Here is a 19,600-nt window from a genome sequence, read left to right as displayed (position 1 = left end):
CCCGGTGTCCCTCTGCAGCCGTTACTTAGAGTGCGACTCCTGCCTTTCCGCTCGGGACCCCTACTGCGGCTGGTGTGTACTGGAGGGCAGGTACCACTCACCCCTCCGTTTCCCTTTGTCACCGACATCATCCCTTGCAGTATCTGAACTGACCTGCGTGGGGCGCTCTCCCAACAGATGCTCCCGCCAGATGGAGTGCTCTCGTCACAAGCGGCCCAACCACTGGCTCTGGAGCTACCACCAGGGCAGCAAGTGCGTCTCTGTGGAGAGCGTCCATCCGCACGTGCACAGCCGGGAGGAGCAAGTCAACGTACGTACAGCAGTTCACGTATTTATCGGGGTATTTCATCTCGCCCCACCCTGTGCCGGTGGAGGCGGCTCCTGTATAAGTGGTGTTATTGACTCCGCTTTCATGTGTCTCCTGCTCCACGGCCCCACGCATGTCACTCTGGATGAGGTGGGAGTTTTCAAAATGAATGAATAATGGTAGTAATTTGCATATCAATCCTTCCTCATGGAAACACAAACTCTCATTTGGGAATTGTCTGCGGGCGGAAGGTTGATCATTATGTCTTCTCGCCTTTTTGATGTGTATCGCTATCTTGCCTCGAGGTTTGGAGTTTTTTTTTTTTTATTTGTTTATGCTCTAGCGTCTTATTTTAAGAAAATAGAAAAAAAAACACTCAATATGGAGGAAGAATGATTTTTAGTTCAAAGTATTTTTGTTGATAACAGGCTGCACGTCGAAATTTCTGCAAACGATTTTTTGCTCTTCCAGGTTTCCCTGAGCGTAGCACAGCTGCCCTCTTTATCAGAGGAGGAGTCTCTCTCTTGCTCGTTTGGTAACATCCATATTCAGCCCGCTGTTGTCATGGCGACCAGAATCATGTGTCAGTCACCCCTGCCTAAGCTCCTCCCTCCCAGCCCAGCTGGTAGTGGTGAGTTTCTCTTGTCATGTACTGTAATATGAAACATTTCCACCGGGGCTTGTCTGTTTTTGTACATAATAGCCTCTTCACTTCGATTTTAAACTTTAAGACTTCAGGATGTCTTTTTTCTTTAAAAAAGGTTGTTAAATTTAACATGTGGTTAACACTTAGTTGCGTTAGTCACACACGTGTGTTAACATGGGTGCGGGATAAAGGGTAGGAATCTGTTTGCATGCATTTGAGAAAACAACATGCCTTTTTTATTTTATGTGCCAGTTATAAGCCTTTTAGTTATGGCACATTTTAAACCATCTCATTAGTGCCAGACTTAAGCCTAAGGTTTGCGGTCACTTTATAACCATTAGCTGCTGTTCATTAACAAGTGTGAAAAATGTCTGGATGGCCCAGAAATGCTGTTTAGAGAGGTTGAGAAATCTGGTTATTAGTTTTGTACCCCTGTTCGTGGGAGACCCTGCCAGAGCTGGGTACTTTCCTCGGCCGCCCACTATCCTGCACACACGTAGCTTGATGTTGTCAGACGTTTGGAAACGGGCTTCCTGAACCTCAGGCCTCTCATGGTATGCCCCCCCCCCCATAGATCACGTGTCTCTTCAGGTCTCCTTGATGTTTGGGGAGGTGACCATCGCCTACACCATCATCATCTTCTACGACTGCAGAGCCATTGGGGCACTCAACACCACATCCCCGTGAGCTGGCAACCACCACACAAACACACACACACACACATTTACACTCGCATACAGTCGTGTAATCATATCTTTTTGGGGACCGCTCATTCATTTCTATGGGAAAAATGCTAATGCTAACTATGACAACCTTAACCCCTACCCAGCCCTAACCATAATCATAAGTAAACAAACAAAATACAAGAGTTTTTAGTTTTTTCATTGCAGTATATAAAATAGTTTTCCCATTTAAAAAAAAAAAAAAAGAAAAACGGGTATTCATTATGTTGTGGGGACATTTGGTCCCCACAAGGTAAGGTATACCTGGACCACACACACGCACACATACACACACTCATACACACACACACACACAGGCAGAGCTGCCTCTTGGGATTTCGGGCTGGTCTCCATGGTAGATATTTGTAAGTTCTGGCTGAAGCCTGCCCCTGTCTAATCTCCTGCGTCTCGCTTGCGCTCCAGCTGCATGGCCTGCGTGGGCAGCAGGTGGCCGTGTCACTGGTGTGCCCTGGACCAGCTGTGCAGTCACACCATGCACTGCACCCAACAGCACGTCATCCACAGCACGCTGGTAAGGCTGCCCCGACACATTGTTTAACAGCACCCCAGAACAGCCGTGGGTTCGACCTGAGGGGGCAGAGCTAAAGATGGCGGAGGCGGAGAGGCAAAGCAATCGGCACGGACGCCGGATGCCCCGCGGGTGTGGTTATACCCAGGGCCCCCATTCAGCCCCGGCTCCCTCCTGCTCTGCTCGCTGATTTCCGTCTGCTCTGTAATGCACCTGTAAAATAGCGTCTGACACAGGGTCACTCGCATGTGAAGGCTGGGGTTTGGCAATGATTGATGGGGGGGTGAAACAGAGCGACGCCTGGCGTGTGTACACAGGGCCACGGCTGGCGGGTCTGTACGCAGATGGAGGGGCAGACAGCGCCCCCCTTTCGGCAGTTTACACGGAGCACTTATTACTTTCTGTGTCAAACCTATTCAGCAGATTGTGTAATCGATCATTTGTCAGCTTCATTTGTAAATGGTTTTCAGTACTTTTGGCTTCTTTACTGGTTCTGTAGTTATTTCTCTGTGATTGTGAAGCTTTATTCGTTGTTGCAGATTTTTTGCTGTTTTGTTTTCTTTGGCTCTGCCTCTGTTTGGTCATACGTATGTTTAATTAAGAACGACCGCTTCTGTTCAGGCTCTTCGCACCTTCACGCCGGCTTTGCCTTCATCCCAGCCCCCACCACTGTCCCACTGCAGCTTTCCCATCCTGTGCAGAGCTATCCCAATATTTATCGGAGCCAGTGTGCACACAGGGGGCGGTTTCCTGAGCGACGGGCTCGGGGGAATTGGGGGTCCGCCGCTGACTGCGACCCGGCCGGTGATCGCGAGGCTAGGCAGGGTTAAATAAGCGACCCGTAATTCTTCCGGCTCATTGTCCCGCTGCCTTCTGTGCCTCTGGTTTCCATGGCAACGGGAGCGCTGAACCGGGATAACAAATCAAATATGCAGCTGGATGAATTTACGGCACAGTGGCAAAGTTCTAGTGTGTCTGCTGTTATGGGAGCCTGCAGCCTGAAGCCTGTTTAAAAACGGGAGAAGACGGGTGGGGTTAGAATGCTGTGTTTTTGTTGGGTGGCTTTATGACTTTTCAGAAATACCCCTGACCAACGCTGCTTTTGGAGTGGGGGGGGGGGGGGCAAATGTTGGTATCCAGATTTGAGTCTCCACTTACTGAGCCAAATAAAAACTGCAAACACTTCCTGCTTGTCCAGTAAATCAGTGAGTAAAGCAGCCCAGTCCCAGAATCAGGCCTTTGTATCTGGAACTTTTTTTTAAAACGATGCACTGTTCCTTCAGAGTGGGGGTATTCAGGACCCCCCCCCCCCCCCCCCCGCACACACACTCACATACACGCGGGCAGTCCCCTTGATTCCCAGCACTTTCCTGCTCCTCCCCCCAACCCCCCCTCCCCCCATCATGGCAGGCCCAGCATCTGGAGCCCCGCGGCCCGGACGCCTGTCCTCACGTGTGGGAGCTGAGGAGCCCCCCGCTGATCCCCGTCAGGCTGGACGTGCAGCTGGTTCTCCTGGCAAGGAACCTGGGCCTTTTTGCGGTAATCACCCTGCGGTGACGTGGCACCCCACCCGTCGTGGGATCTGGGGGCAGGCCCTTCATGTCCGCTGTATGTGCAGGCCGGCGAGGAGTACACGTGCGTGGTGGATATCGAGGGCAAGGCCGTGGCCCTGGCTGCCACTTTGCAGGAAGGGGAGGACGCACAGAGCCACGTTATCACCTGCACTGCTCACCAGGTATGCCGCCTCCATCCATCGCGTAAACCGGGGGGGGGGGGGGGCTCCCCGGCAGCTCACAGCGTGCTGAGAGCCGTGTGCTTCTCCTCAGTTCCAGTACTGGGTGCGGCAGATGGAGTACTCCGCCCCCGTGTACCTGCGGCGGGGCTCCGCCCAGCGCATTGACTCCACCCCCAACCTGCGCCGTAAGTGCACAGCCGGCTCTGCCGTGAAGGAATGCGACGTGAGTGGCATGTGAACGTGTGATGGTGGTTCTCTCAAACGATCGGCTGGTTTCTGTGGCTGCAGTGCGGCTGTACGACTGCTCGGTGGGCCAGGCCGACTGCAGCCAGTGCTTGGCCGTGCCCGTGCGTTACGGCTGCGTGTGGTGCGGAGGGGACACGCCCTGGTGCGCATACCGCGGTTCCTGCCCCGGCGGCCCGGAGATGACCTGCCCCCCACCCATTATTAAGGAGGTAACCTCCCAGGTTCCGCTGCAGTGTTCTCCAGCCAAGAAATGACTTCTGCAGATGGAGCGTTTCTGCTCCAAACACCAGGCAGGTCTCGGGTGGTGCCTGGCTTCAGCTCCTCTCTGCTGTTTCTCCTACGGTATCTGTTCAGATCCAACCTCATACTGGCCCCTTGGAGGGGGGTATCCTGGTTACTATATGGGGGTCTAACCTGGGCCAGCGCTTTCAGGACATCCGGGACAGGGTGACTGTGGCTGGCGTGAACTGTCTCCCGCAGCCTCAGGCCTACGTTATATCAACCAGGTAAGTGGCACCGTGAAATCTGCCGTGTCACTGAGCAGCTCTCCCTGCGGCTGCTGTTTCGTCTGACTTTTCTGGCTCATTGTAGAGTCACAGGCCTGCTTATATACAAATTGTTTTAGGTCCCTATCTAAGGCAATGTCGTTGGGGGCATTGTGAGTGGATTTGGGAGTACATTGAGCTTCTCATATGCAAATCAGAGATGCAAATCAGTGCTGGAAGGGAACGGACTCTGAATGACTCGGGCTAAACAGCCAGCCTTCCCCACTGTAGGTTAAAAGCACTAAATCTCTTTAGTGTCAAACAAAGGCAGCCAAGGGGAAACGAGAGCCAAGTGCGCACTGTTCTGGGGAGAATATATAAGGTCAACTCTGAGGACTCCTTTCATATTAGTGCTTATTCAAGAAGAGGAGAGAAATAGAAAGCAGTTGTATAACAGTTTATATGAGAACAAAGGCAGCGTTTCTTCACAGAAAGGGTGGTGAGCGTTTAGAAAAGCCTCCTGCCTGTGTAGGGGAGGTACAGTGTTAATTCCCCTCGGCGCTAGAACTCAACGCTTAAATATCAGGGCTGGCAGATGGGACTGAATGGGGTCCTGTTGTTTGTAGTGCTTTAGCTCTTCATAGGCCTCTGCTTTGTCCCAGTGCTGCCCCCTATGGCCACACTCTGAAACGTGTGTGTGTGTGTGTGTGTGTGTGTGTGTGTGTGTTTCAGGATTGTGTGTGAACTACAGCCCAGTCAGCAGGAGACTGAGGGGCCTGTGATGGTCTCAGTAGGACATTCAGAGCCTGGGAGCTCCGAGCAGATCTTTACATACCAGGTAAACACACAGACAGTGAGGGCGGCAGCAGAGAAGGCCTGAAAAGGTTTGTAAAGATTCCTGTGTCAAGACCCTAACCGTAGGGAGCTCTGTGTCGTCAGTGTGTGTAAATGTGGCTGCCCAGCCTATGAGGGACACGCTGAGCTGTCAGGTCTTCCTGAGTCCTGTGAGCACAGGGCCTCTGCGGCGACTCTCTCCGTCCTGCCTCTGTACGGCATGTCGAGGCGTGTGTGGTGACGTGTGCGTCCCGTGTGCCAGGACCCGAAGCTCCATGGGATATTTCCAAACAAGGGTCCCGTGTCTGGCGGGACGACCCTGACGGTGCAGGGCTCTCAGCTGCTGACGGGACAGAGGGGTGACCTGGCGGCCTACGTCGGCCTCCATCCCTGCTACATGTAGGTGTCCGCTGACGTGCTCGATCTCCGCGGCCTGCTCGACGGCCTGCTCGACGGCTCACCGTGTCCTGACGCTTTCCAGAGTGGAGGAGGTGAATGACACCCAGGTGGTGTGTCGCACCAACCCTGTGAATCTCACTGCGGAGCTGGAGGTCAGGCTGCTCTTCGGCAAAGCGGAGAGGATTCTGCGAGACCCACCCTTCGGCTACATGGCCGATCCCGTCCTTACAGATGCGACCCCCGTGGAAAGTTTCTACGGGTGAGAGCCCAGAGCACTCGTCTTGCTCCATACATACATAAATGGCTGTTTTAATTATTTTATACACGTGATCTGCCACTGCAGTTCAGTTTGCCATATCACAAATGGCACGAAATGGGAGAACTTCTCAGGTAGATCTGACATGATGTCAGGAAATTAAATAAAAAAACAAACCATTAAACTAACGTGCAATTAAGTCTGCCCATAGTTAATGGAAATCCACAATAGAAATAGACTGAAATGGATACATTGGTAACAGTTTGAGGGGGTACAGTTACTACTGAAGTACAAATCATGAACAAATATAGTCTCTACTTGAAGTAAAAGATGCGTCACAATTCATTAATAATGGACAGGAGATCAGTATTTCATTTGCTCCTTCATTAGTTCATAGGTTTATAGAAGTAACAAATATACTAACTTCAAGGGATAAATCATCAGTCATGATTCATTATTCATGATCGAACCTGAGCTCAGTATGTAAGTAAGACTTAGTTTAATTAACACATAAGTAAGGGCATAATTTTATATTATTTGTGCCCCCATGTTACCGATACTTCCTTTTTTAAATGAAACTCAGTTTGGATGGTTGCATTTATTTGGCCAGTGTGCATATTGTGGGTGTACTGCCTGTTTATTACTCCACTGAACTGCGGGTGACTTTTATCCAGTCGGCGCCTTTTCATTGCCCATGTGACTGTGGCTTTACAGCGGTGGGCGTGTCATCAGAGTGAAAGGGAAGAATCTGGACGTGGTGCAAAAGCCATTTATGTCCGTGGGCGTGGAGCCGGGCGACGACTGGAGCGCGCAAAGGCGGCAGTTCAGCCTGCTGACGGCGCGGGCTTACCGCGATGCCAGCGGCAGCGTTTCCAAGGTGAGCCCGGGCTCTGGGGGCCGAGTAATGGTCTGGTTGGGCCTGACCTGGTCGTGTGTAACACGAGCTGCCGATCAACTTACAGACGATACAATGAGTGAAAGGGCCTCTAGAACTGGTCTGGCGGGCTGCACGTTCGTCTCTGCTGGACGTAACTCCCTCATTTGTTCCACGGTGTGCCCAGCATAAACTGAAGTTCATGTCATTCTCTCTTCCAGATACGGGAAGCCTGTACTGATGTCTCCCCTGATCAGATGACCTGCTTCACCCCCCCCATCCCCAGGGGGCTCAGGGTCACTGGGGTGTGGTTTGAGCTGGACAACGTGAAGGTGGAGTTTGCTAGCATTGTGGGGAAGCCGTTCAAATACCACCCAGATCCGGTTCTGCGCCGCCTCAACCACGACACCCCGGAGCAGCTGTACCATTTCAAGCCTGGGGGGGTCATCGCAGTGGAGGTGAGCAGTGCGTGCGCACACACTCACGCACATGCACACACACTCACGCACATGCACACACTGGCTTGTTCCCGCTGCACACCACGTCAAGCTCCTGCCTGTCTCAGGCCATGAATATAACCCACAGGGGGAGGGCCTGACCTTGGCAATGACCCGGGAGGAGGTGGTAGCCTGGGTGGGGCTCGGTAAGTGTGACATCAAGACTCTGGACAGCACCCATCTGTACTGCGAGCCTCCTGAGAATCAGCCAGACAGCCTAGACAGCTCCGATGGATCTCCCAGCCTCCGAGTAAGTGCACCAGTACACTGAGGAAATGGCCACACAGGCACATGTGCGCGTGCTCACACACCCACACACACACACAAAATCCCCTGCAGCAAATGTCTGGGTCACTTAGTTTTCATTTAATCTGCTGCATTTTCACAAACATGTTGGTGCCATGCAGTGTATCCTAACCCTGACCTTAAATATAACCCTATTACCCAAAGGCAAAAAAAGAAAAAAAAAAAGCTTAGAAAAGGTATAAAGGACTGCTTGTCTACTTCAAATAAGGTTATAAGGTAATGTTCCTAAAATAAATTGCCAGTAAACTTCCAAAGCACACATCACCAATGGAATCGATATATATTCTCCAGATATAGTGATTTACTAAGAACTACAGTACCACAATATTTATACAGATGCTCCTTGCTTTTCGAGGGTTCAGCTTATGATATTTCGACTTCGTGATAATGATGCACATTTAGTGGTCAGCTTTGAATTCCAATCTGTTCCCCGGCCTGCGATACGCCGTATGAAACTTAGTACTGATGCCGGCCGATGGCCAAAGCCACGCTTCAGTCTCTGTAGCCATCGCGAATGTAAACATCTAAAACAGTTTAACAACGTACCGTACTGTTTTTTTTCTGTATTCAACCAAATGAAAATTACTTTTCATTTACTGATAGTCACAGTAATTATTGACTTGTTCAGTAACAGTAGTTATTTACTTATATTCATATTTGACTTACGATATTTTTCACTTGCGATAGGTTCATCAGAAAGTAAGCTCATCACAAGTCAAGGAGCACCTGTACACTAATGCCTTGTGTTGTGTACTATTGCAACCTGTTATCCATCTTTGTAGGCCTTCCCCAGCATGTGTCAAGCTGCTCTTGATCGCTAAAGTGGTCTGTGCTACAGTTACATATACAGGGCGCCCCCTACTGTTGCAGGTGGTGATGGGCAAGCTGGAATTCGAGCTTGGCATGGTGCACTACGACAGCGGTGATGTTGTACCCATGCCCATGGCGGCCCAGGTGGGCTTAGCGGCGGGGGCTGCGGTGGTGGTGCTGGTTGTGCTAGTCATCATCTTCGTGTACAGGTATGGACGAGGGCGTTCCCATTTACACAGAGCCAAACACTGCAGGAGGGAGACCTCCTTGATTAAAGCAGTCTGGTGAGAGTGGTAACTCAGACAAGACCAGAACAAAGCAGACCACACAGCCTTATGGACTTCTCTACTGTGTAATATATAAATGTATGTCATTTTTATTATAAATATTGTTACGTTGTTATTTGTAAATACTAAAGGGCTTACAGTACTCTTTAACAGATGTTTATAAGATGTTCTATAGAGGCTGAGGAATCCATAAACAAAAGCCCTAATGCACAAGCAAACCCAATTCTCATATATAACCTCATATATATCCTCCATTTGCACCTGTCCAGTGGCTGCATTTTTGAAAGTGCTCCTGTCCCACGTGCAGGAGGAAGAGCAAGCAGGCTTTGCGGGACTACAAGAAGGTGCTGGTCCAGCTGGAGACCTTGGAGATCAACGTGGGAGACCAGTGCAGAAAAGAGTTCACAGGTCTGTGTTTCTGAGGATGGACGTGAGAGCTCTGAGCGGAGTTACGGGGCTCATTATGACCTCCTGGGCTCAAACAGGCGTGTCAACAAAAGGCCAGGCAGATAAAGGCTCATTTGTTTATTCGCTGGCTCTGATATGCAAGGGAGAAACATGAAAGACTCTTTATTGTAGTTAATGGAGCAGGTGCTTATCTGTTCCAAAATAATTTCATAATATTAAAATGTCTCATGCCTATAACTTCACTCATCAGTTTTGGTCCCAATCCACATAACCCAGAATATCCCCTCATTATTAAAAGCACAGACCTCAGGTTAGTGAGACATTTAAGCCTTAAGCATTAGGTTTGAGGTAGGTTTGGCTTCTTATTTTAAGGACAGGCAGGCATTTCCCTCTGAGGCCATCCTTCCTGTCTCCCCCAGACCTCATGACGGAGATGATGGATCTCAGCAGTGATGTCGGCGGCCTGGGGATCCCATTCTTGGACTATCGCACCTACGCGGAGCGGATTTTCTTTCCCGGCCAGAGGGGGGCGCCGTTGAGCCAGAACCTGGACCTTCCAGAGACCCGCAGGCTGACTGTGGAGCAGGGCCTGGGGCAGCTCAACAACCTGCTGAACAATCGCGTTTTCCTCATTCGGGTAGGCCCCCTGCTCACAGGCTGGGTTCCACGTCGAGGCTCGTCCCAGGACAGTACTCCCTCTTATAAAGGCGAGCTGTCACCTTCGTTTGCTCCCTCAGTTCATCCACACTCTGGAGGCTCAGCAGAACTTCTCGCAGAGAGACCGGGGCTACGTGGCGTCGCTGCTCACCATGGCGCTGCACGACAAGCTGGAGTACTTCACCGACGTCATGAAGACTCTGCTCAGTGACCTCGTGGAGCAGTATGTGGCCAAGAACCCCAAACTGATGCTGCGCAGGTACGGGGCTGCGGGATCCCAACCACACGCTCTTCCTCCTGGAAGCCATACATGCACGCAAATATCGTCATTAACACCAGGGTGTTTCCTTCTGCAGGTACGTTATAGTACATATAGGGGCATGGCTGGGTTTATGTGTGTGTGCTTCTGTTTCCCAAGGACTGAGACGGTGGTGGAGAAGATGCTCACCAACTGGATGTCCATCTGCCTCTACTCCTTCCTCAAGGTTGCAGTTTGTTTGGTCTTCGTGTTGCTGCTGCCTCAACCACAAACGGGCTCTCCAGCACTGAATGTTGAACAGTTAAATGATGATGCGGCTGATTAGAATACTCAGGTCACAAACTGGCCCACCCAAAGTCAGTGAATCAGTCATCAAGGGTGAAATGAAAGAAATCATTTGTTTTAGTTATGGTTGTATTTAAGGGTGGGCTTACATTGCATGAATTTGAAACACGCACCAATATCTATGTTATCAGTGGTTCTCAGTCCTGTTCCTGGTGACTCCCCTGCCAGAATGTTTTCATTCCAATCCTCCCTTAATCAGGCTCAGATGGCATTTAATAAGCTAATAATGAATGTGGCAGGTTGAAAGCAGTGTGGGTTGGAATGAAAACCACTCTAGCAGGGTGTTTTCCTGGAACACGACTGAGAACCACTGGCTTATCTTCTGAAACTGGAGAGAGGCCCATTAGTGTTTGATTTTCCTAATTATATGGCCTTCCAGCTTCTCAGTGTCAGTGCCTCAATAACTCCATTCAAAAAGAAATTACAGAGCAGTACCTTAAAATTCAGTAAGCCTCGGAGCCAAGAATTAGATAATGAAATAGTGCAAATGGCCTCTAATTTAAAACAAACTGGCTAAATGGGTAGACAGTGTGAGTCAGAGGGCATGGCGGGGAGAACAGATGCATGTGCGTGTGTGTGACGGTTCTGCTGTCCTGCTCTGTCGCCGGGCCGCAGGAGGTGGCAGGAGAGTCGCTCTACATGCTCTATCGGGCCATCAAGTACCAGGTGGACAAGGGGCCGGTGGACGCGGTGACAGGAAAGGCCAAGCGGACCCTGAATGACAGTCACCTGCTGAGAGAGGACATCGACTACTGCTCCATGGTCAGTGTCTGTGTCGCCGCGATGTGAACATGCACACCCCCGCGCGCCAAACCCCCCCCCCCCCCCCCCCCAGAGCGGAAGGTGTGCCAATGCCCAGCCAGTCGCTGCATCCTGAGTAGCCTCTCCCGTTCCTCTGCTGTTTCCCCCACCCTGCTTGCCGCACCATCCTGATCCGGTACCAAAGACGCTGACGGTGCTCGTAAAGAACGGCGCTGAGGTCCAGCCCTGTCCAGTTAAGGTCCTGGACGCTGACACCATCACCCAAGTCAAGGACAAGATCCTGGACCAAATCTACAAAGGAGTGCCCTTTTCCCAGAGACCTTCAGCCGACTCCTTGGATCTGGGTATGGCCACAGTCATGATTGCCCAAATGACCAGCGCCCCCTTGTGACAAGTTTTTGACAACTTTTTAATTTAATTAAAAAATTTTTAAGTGTATGATTGATGCTGGAAGAATATTGTTCATTTGCAGAGTGGCGATCTGGACAGGCGGGTCACCTGACCCTGTCTGATGACGATGTCACAGCAGTGGTCCAGGGCCGCTGGAAGAGGCAGAACACGCTGCAGCACTACAAGGTCAGCAGTGTGCCGCCCGTGATCGTTTGCCTTTTTACACAGTGACACACCATCCCTGATTTCGCTCTTTCTCTCCCTCTTAGGTACCAGACGGGGCTACCGTGGCTCTTATCCCCCGCACCCAGAACTCTGGAATTATGGGAGTTAACCAGGTCTACCAGACAGGAGAGAGTAAGCACCAGGAAATTACCCACTGGCCTGTTCATCTGTTTTGCTATAACACTTCTGCATGCCGCGTGCGGCTCTCAGTGCGTCTCTCTGCGCGGCCCGCAGAGGCCCCGATGCCGGAAGGCGAGGAGGAGGAGGGGCTGCGTCTCTGGCATCTGGTGAAATCCAGCGAGGACCCAGAGATTCCCAAGCACCGGAAGAGCAGCATGAGGGAGAGAGAGCGAGCCAAGGCTATTCCCGAGATCTACCTCACACGCCTGCTCTCCATGAAGGTTGGGAAGCACCCCTCCTGTCAGCCCCCCCACCTGTCATTTTTGTTCCCTCTCATGTGCGACTTCCCTTTCCAGCCTGCTTCACTCAGCCTCAGATCTCCACTGTCGCACGTGCTTCCTTAGCTGTCACTGCAGACTCCGGTTGGTATTCGCTTGATGACAGGGAGAGGTGGTTGTGCCTTAGTGCAACAAAGGCCCTGGGGCCGTTTGTACTGACTGTCATGTGGCTGAATCGAGCAGAGCGACCCGCCTGCTTACCAAAGGGGTTTGGGGGAGGCCATGAGGCTGGAAGTGAAGCGCACCTCCTCTCTCGTCATTAGGGTACGCTGCAGAAGTTTGTGGACGACGTGTTCGTTGCCATCCTGAGCACCAAGCGCTCGCCGCCCATCGCTGTCAGATTCTTCTTCGATTTCCTGGACGACATGGCCGAGAAGCACGGCATCGAGGACCCGGAGACAGTGCACATCTGGAAGACGAACAGGTAAGCGTCACCGGTCTGAATCTGGTGGTTGATCCTGGGGCCTGTACTATGAAGCGGGGTTACTGGCTTATCGGGGTAACTTCTCGGATTTAAGGTAGTCTGGCCAAAATGTAAGTGAACGAATATGAAGTCCATTTAAACTGTGGTACCTTAAATCGGACAAGTTAAGCTTAAAGAGCTGAGCCTGTGATTAGTCAGTTCTACCAAAGCTTCTACTGGTAAAATATAAATTTGACTCATCTGCTGATGCTGTTTTTATGTATGAGAATCCAACTGCACATTTCTGCTAGATTTGTGATTCCACGATGTACAGTGGTACCTCAGAACTCGAATTTAATCCGTTCAGAACTCCAGATCGAATCCTAAAAAGTTCAAGTTCTGATCGAATTTTCCCCATAAGAAATCATGGAAAACCAATTAATTGGTTCCCGGCCCCAAAAAAATTACACCTAAAGTTTTTTTTTTTTTTTTTAGCATTTAAACACAAAAGGAATGAATAAAATAAGAAGAGCATATACTGTACTAAACACATCTAAGCACATTCAAAACGGAAATTTGTAAAGTAAGAAAATAAATGCATCCAAACAATGTGTAAAGTTAAAAAAAAAAAAAAAAAAAAAAACAATGTGTCCTGCCCCTATCGTCCGCTCCTTCCGTGTGCCACGCCCCCTCGTTAAGCCCGTGTGGAATCCCCGTGTGATCAGCTGTTTCTGGTTGTTGTCATTAGTCCTCTGTATTTGGTCCGCGTTTCAGTTTGTTTCCCCAGTCCGGTCATTGTATTGTCCGTCTGCGTTTTGCCTGCCTTACCTGTAATTAAACCCCGTATTCCCCGACTTTTAAGAAATTCCACTGTATCTATAACCACTGTATATGCAGAATGTCATTCATTTATTTAGTTATTTTATGAATATGGATTCCTCAGCTACTGGACTATCCATATTGTTTCTTTTTTAAATCCTTCAGTTTGCCCCTGCGTTTCTGGGTCAACATCCTGAAGAACCCTCAGTTCATCTTCGATGTCCAGGTCACAGACAGCGTGGACGCGGTGCTGTCCGTCATCGCCCAGACATTCATCGACTCGTGCACCACGTCAGAACACAAAGTGGGCCGGGTCTGTGTCACATCTCATTTCTGGATCTGATTTCTCCCCTCTGGGTTAACCTTCTCTGGCTGACTTATCTTTTCAGCCGCCACAAAACCGCACACAGCTGGTCATATGTAGCTGACACATTTGTCCATGTTCAGTGTCCATGGTAATGATTGTCATGTTGAAGTTCATGTCTGTTGCTACATGCAGGACTCCCCAGTGAACAAGCTGTTGTATGCCAGAGAGATCCCCCGGTACAAACAGCTAGTGGAGAGGTGAGACGTACGTGTAGCTGTTAGGGACCGAGCTCAGATCAGTTAGATGTGATGGACAGGGAATCCTGAGGTTAGTGACAGAGCAATACACTGTGAAGGAGATTCACAGTCAGAACTGTTTATCAGGAAGAACAACCTGATTGCCATGTTCACTTAATGCAGTGTTTCTCGATCTGGTCCTTAGGGACCCCCAAGACTTTTTGCTTCCCCCAGATCCCTGCCAGACAGTCCACAATTTTGTTACCGATAGGGAGCTAGGAGGGAGCAAAAACGTAGACTGTCTTGGGGTCCCCAAGAACAGGTTTGAGAAAAATTACTTATGACTTAATGTGACAGTCTGCGAACACATTCATCCAGTTCTGTACTTCTGGAGTTTCTGTCCTTATGTGAGAGAATATGCCAGAATTTTTCTGTGTCCTACGGGATCCTTCAAAAAATGTATCCATTTAAAATATTTCTATTTGTTGTTGTCTCTATGTGCAAAAGGTATTACAGTGACATCCATAATGCAGCTTCTGGCTGTTACCAGGAGATGAATTCCACCCTCACTGAGCTATCAGGGGTAAGAAGAATGGTTCTAATTGTGTTATTATGAAGTTTGACTGAATATCTCTCTCATGTTACTGGGTGTACAGACAAGGTATCCTAATAGAAAGTGGTAAAGGGAAAAACGTAATCAGGAGTAGGGTTAAGGGTCATAGTCAGTGGCTAGTAATTATGTGTAGACTTTGGCATAGATGGAAAGTTCAGGTTCAGAAAGTACATATCCAGACCAAGATTTTGTTTCAACCAACCAGGTAAGTACTCTGTGGCTGTGACTCTATATACTCAACTGATTGGTTGAAACAAAATCTTGGTCTGGATTTGTACTTTCTGGACCTGAACTTTCCAACTCCTGGATTTTTTTAAAGTAGTTTAAACCACAAGTTTTATTTTTTAAAAATATTAATTTTATTAATTAAAAAGAAAAAAATCAATGCTCCTTGAACAGGGTTCACCTTTATTACCTCATTTTCCATAGAACAAAGGGTAACACTTAAAGCAGTCAGCATAATGCATTGTAGATACCTTCATAATGCATTGTAATGCAATCATAAAGTATTATAAACACGGCTATATATATCTATAAAAGGGCATATCACATTACAGCCATATTTATTATGAAGCTCTCATCTATAATGCACTATAAATACCTTCATAATGCAATACAAAGCATCCTTAATTCTAATACTGACCATTATAATGCACTATGCAGGTATTTATAGTACATTATAGATGGGAGCTTCATAGAGCATCCATGCTGCATAATATTCATGTCTGTATTGTGTTATGCCTTTATATAAATATTTACATGTGTTTAAAATACTTTATGAATGCATTATAATGTATTAAGTAGGTATGCATGTTGTGTTATAAAAGGGTGCTTCATAGAAAGTGCAAAGTTTTACTGGTAACACTTAAAGCAGTCATAATAATGAATTATAGATAATTCATAATGCATTTGTAAAATATAAACATGGCTATAACTATTTATTAAAAGGCAATACACATCATATCCTTGTTTATTATGCATGATGAATACTCTATGAAGCTCTCACCTATAATGCACCATAGATACCTTCAAAATGAATTATAAGGGTTGTTGTAAATTAAGGATGCTTTGTACTGCATTATGAAGGTATTTATAATTTATTATAGATGAGTTTCATAAAGCATTCATAATGCATAATAAACATGCCTGTAATGTGTTATGCCTTTTTATAAATAGTAATAGCGGTGTTTTTAATACTTTATGAATTGTATCTATAATACATTATGTATGGGTGCTTTAAGTAAAGTGTTACCATTTTAATTTTATTATTTTTTTGCAGGGTAGATTTAGGATGCCATTCATGACTCAATTTAAGTACAATTAGTTATTTCTAGTAGCAGTGGAATCATGCTGCCAGAACTGTCAGGAGCCGCAGGTTTCATACGGCTGATTTGCCATCCAAACTCCACGTAGCAAATCACCAGTGATAACTTTATATAGTACTTTGTGATGTTTCTATTTTAGAGCTTTGCGTCAGAGATGAATGGCTTGCTGGCACTGCACGAGCTCTACAAATACATCAACAAGTACTACGATCAGGTCAGTAGCTCACAGCTTCATAATGAGCTTGTTTGTTGTGCATCACCAGTGAAAGTTGCCATGGCTGAATACATGGAAGAGTAATATGGGTGTTTTTTGCATATATGTCTGTGCACAGATTATCATGTCTCTGGAAGAGGATCCTGCAGGTCAGAAGATGCAGCTGGCCTATCGCCTGCAGCAGGTCGCTGCTCTGGTGGAGAACAAGGTTACTGACCTGTGACTCTGCTATGGGTCACTTTGAAATGAGCATTGGCCTAAGTGCCACTTGAGGCAAAGAACACAACTGACCTGTGATGCCTCAGAGATACCAGACACCCGAAGTGGAGGAACCACTGACCAACTCTGGAGCTCCTGTCACTTTCTGTTCCAGATTCCAACTTGAAAAATTCTGCCCTTGGAAGTTCTGTTGTTATCGTTTACTGAACTTGAAGTGAAAGGGACCTGGAGTCAAAACTGGGAATTAATTTCTATAATCATTTGGACTGTAGTTTACAATACACAACAGAAAACTATGGCACAAGAAAACTGAATGGCTGATAACTGTCTTAGGGGGTGTGTGTGTGTACATGTGCACATATATAGTCTTGTGTGTTCTAGTAAGCTGGTAAGATGCATAATGAGGCACAACAAACATGTTTTCATACTGACAGTATTGACACAGTAGGTGAAAATGTTTTGTTTTTTTAATTCTTGTTTTGGTCATTTTCGTGATTTCTTTTGTATGAAACTGAACCAGTGAACTTTTAGAATTCAGTTATTTGTGTAAATACCTTGTTGCAATGACTCAATTGCTAAAGTTTAAAATATGCACAGCTGAATGAATAGAAAACTGGTTTGACAGCAGGTAAACCAATAGTAAGAGAGAGGTTATGCTTTCTTTCAGGCTACACGGAGCAGGGCTTTCATTACTCAGCCTGGTTTCTTAAAACAGCTGCATTGAGGTTTTTGTGACATCCACTCTTGCTGATTGCTAGTCACAGGCAGTTACTGAGTGTAAATGCCAGAGCATCTACTGTCTGCTTTAAACTAACGCTGTTTGATAGCAAGATATAAGGGTGTGTGGAATGTAAATATTTAATCCCTTTGGGAGTTTTGCCTGTGGCTTTGCGAAAGTGAACAATTGTTTGTTCTACAGGAGTAAGACTAACTTAACAGGGAAATCTCCTCTTCGGAAAATATCCTGCCATATGTATGTGGAGTGAGAGAGGTCTTCTCAAGATCTGGCCAAATTAACAGTATTAATATATGTTTCATGAAATAGCTTTTTCAATTTAATTAAACGGGATGACTTTCACACTACAGTGAAGCAATAAATGGATTGGGGGGGGGGGGCAGTGGTTGGGAAGGTTGTGTGGGGTTAGGAGAGGCTGACAAGCGATCTAGTGAAGAGGAGGGAACGGCAATTAACTTCGCTATCGGACAGCCTGGTACGTAACAGCCAGCAGCTTGTTCCACCATCTATCTAGAAGTGGTTGTTTCAAACCAATGCTATATAGCAACTAACTTATTTACTGTAACTTATTTATAGCTAATTTTTACACTATTACCACATGTGCCTTCAGAGCTCTCTCGAAATCACGTGCAACTGAAAATATGCTACTTGCTTATGAAATTGTACAGGACATGTTGCGAATGACTGTCTTTTGAATTATTTGTTTATATCTTACAACTGTAGTAAGATAAGCTGATTGGAAGTGGCTGCAGTTTTTTCCAGTGTTGTGCTGGGTGTTTTGTGGTCAGTAAATGGTTACCTTGCTCAGTAGTTTTGCTGTTATAATAGTCCTGCACTTGATCAGATCCCTCATCTGCTTATAAATAAAAATGGTAATCTGTTAAAAATGGTAATCTTCTCACAATCATGTGGCTCTTTGCCATGGCTTCCTGTGGTACAGTGTATGGCATTCTTGGTGTACACAGTGATTTAAGCTTGATTGGTAGACTGGAATCTGAATTGAATGGTTTTAATTTGTTTTTAATTTGCTTTTATCCCCTCAGCACTTTGTATACAGCATTTTTTTTTTCGGGCCCAGGTGTGTATACGCTTCCAAGCAGTGGGTAAGGCTGGAGTTAGTGTAAAGTAGACTCCAGGATTAATGCGGGGAAGGAGAATGCGTCCATGAGCCTGTGTTGACTGCTTACCAGCGACAGGTCTGCACATTTATAGTTTAATTATTTATGTATTTATTTTAGCTTGATGCTGTGTTCCGCCTGGGCGACTCGTGGGAACATGATGGTTACTGAATAAAAAAGAACCAATCAACAATCATGGCATTGCTGTGTTCTGCGGGATGAAATGTGCATCGCATCTTTTGCCTGCTTCGTTTTGCCAGCTTCTCCGGCTTATTGATGTAATCTTGAATAGTGTGAGGTTATTTTTTCCCCCCATTGCATGTTTGTGATTAGACTGGCTTAATGACTGTGTGAACTACTGGTATGTTTAAATTTACCTTCATGGCTGTTTAGCTTGGGGTGTGTCTGTGTGTGTGCATGCTTGTGTGTGTGTGTGTGTGTGTGTGTGTGCGCGTGCGTGCGTGTACGCACACGCATGTGCCAGGACATATGTGAGAAAGCAGTGGCATTGGCACAAAATGAGCCTCAGCTTGTGATCTTGTTCTTCCCCTAGGAGATACAGATTGGTAACTTAAACTCCATATCTCTGGTGTTTTTTTCAGTGTGCTCCCTTTTTCCTGCATTTCTTTCTTCCTTTACCACATTCTTGATTAAGATGTACAGTACCGTGGCATCTGTTTCCTCAGCTTATTTAAATGATAAATGTTAGATGAAAAACAGGGTGTTTTGAAATTGCTTCTTTCATTTTTGCAAATAACTCATTCTTGAGAAAGTGTTTGGGGGAAAATGGAAAACAAATTTGATTTAGTAAACCTAGCCTTTTTTTTTATTTGTAATGTGTATAGTTTGCTAATCGTGTACATGTGCCTGTAAATATGATGAAGAGAAATTGTTCTTACATTGGACTACGATACTGGATATATCATTTGAAGAAATATTGGAAGCCAAAATGAGTAACTGAAGGATTTTTATTCGGAAAATAAAGTTATTTAACATTGGATTTCATGTCGTCATTATTTACTGTGTATTACAATGTTCCCAATTATATTTTCATTTTTAAATAATTGTTAAAAATATTGGTTATGGATTCTTGCAAAATACTGCACTGAGACATTGTCAGCAAGTTTTCTGTTTAACCAACTACAATCTTAATGTGTAATTTAGCTTATGTTT

At 46.9% G+C, this 19,600-nt stretch overlaps 1 protein-coding gene across 6 annotated transcripts in view; it reads left to right on the top strand.

The window, feature by feature from the left end:
- plxnb3 (plexin B3) overlaps positions 1-19,427 on the top strand; it is a 45,213-nt gene extending 25,786 nt beyond the window's left edge. For all 6 annotated transcript variants that reach the window (XM_023835848.2, XM_023835846.2, XM_072713054.1 and 3 more), the window contains exons 5-36: positions 1-90; positions 178-310; positions 779-938; positions 1,528-1,636; positions 2,099-2,207; positions 3,615-3,743; positions 3,823-3,939; positions 4,031-4,124; positions 4,228-4,394; positions 4,540-4,691; positions 5,403-5,508; positions 5,767-5,903; positions 5,986-6,162; positions 6,874-7,036; positions 7,255-7,491; positions 7,619-7,780; positions 8,707-8,855; positions 9,241-9,341; positions 9,761-9,978; positions 10,079-10,257; positions 10,417-10,483; positions 11,218-11,364; positions 11,549-11,708; positions 11,837-11,940; positions 12,024-12,111; positions 12,214-12,380; positions 12,701-12,861; positions 13,825-13,972; positions 14,159-14,223; positions 14,710-14,785; positions 16,280-16,354; positions 16,473-19,427. The exon at positions 1-90 is cut by the window's left edge and continues 11 nt beyond it. In XM_023835848.2, the coding sequence (XP_023691616.2) occupies positions 1-90; positions 178-310; positions 779-938; positions 1,528-1,636; positions 2,099-2,207; positions 3,615-3,743; positions 3,823-3,939; positions 4,031-4,124; positions 4,228-4,394; positions 4,540-4,691; positions 5,403-5,508; positions 5,767-5,903; positions 5,986-6,162; positions 6,874-7,036; positions 7,255-7,491; positions 7,619-7,780; positions 8,707-8,855; positions 9,241-9,341; positions 9,761-9,978; positions 10,079-10,257; positions 10,417-10,483; positions 11,218-11,364; positions 11,549-11,708; positions 11,837-11,940; positions 12,024-12,111; positions 12,214-12,380; positions 12,701-12,861; positions 13,825-13,972; positions 14,159-14,223; positions 14,710-14,785; positions 16,280-16,354; positions 16,473-16,577 (4,252 nt within the window). In that variant the 3' untranslated portion in view covers positions 16,578-19,427. The remainder of the gene's footprint in view (positions 91-177; positions 311-778; positions 939-1,527; positions 1,637-2,098; positions 2,208-3,614; positions 3,744-3,822; positions 3,940-4,030; positions 4,125-4,227; positions 4,395-4,539; positions 4,692-5,402; positions 5,509-5,766; positions 5,904-5,985; positions 6,163-6,873; positions 7,037-7,254; positions 7,492-7,618; positions 7,781-8,706; positions 8,856-9,240; positions 9,342-9,760; positions 9,979-10,078; positions 10,258-10,416; positions 10,484-11,217; positions 11,365-11,548; positions 11,709-11,836; positions 11,941-12,023; positions 12,112-12,213; positions 12,381-12,700; positions 12,862-13,824; positions 13,973-14,158; positions 14,224-14,709; positions 14,786-16,279; positions 16,355-16,472) is intronic.
- The last annotated feature ends 173 nt before the right edge of the window (positions 19,428-19,600 follow it).

The sequence above is a fragment of the Paramormyrops kingsleyae genome, chromosome 6 (assembly GCF_048594095.1).
Source record: "Paramormyrops kingsleyae isolate MSU_618 chromosome 6, PKINGS_0.4, whole genome shotgun sequence".
Taxonomy (NCBI): domain Eukaryota; kingdom Metazoa; phylum Chordata; class Actinopteri; order Osteoglossiformes; family Mormyridae; genus Paramormyrops; species Paramormyrops kingsleyae.
The sequence above is the reverse complement of the archived record's forward strand: the minus strand, read 5'-3'. Positions and strand labels throughout refer to the sequence as shown.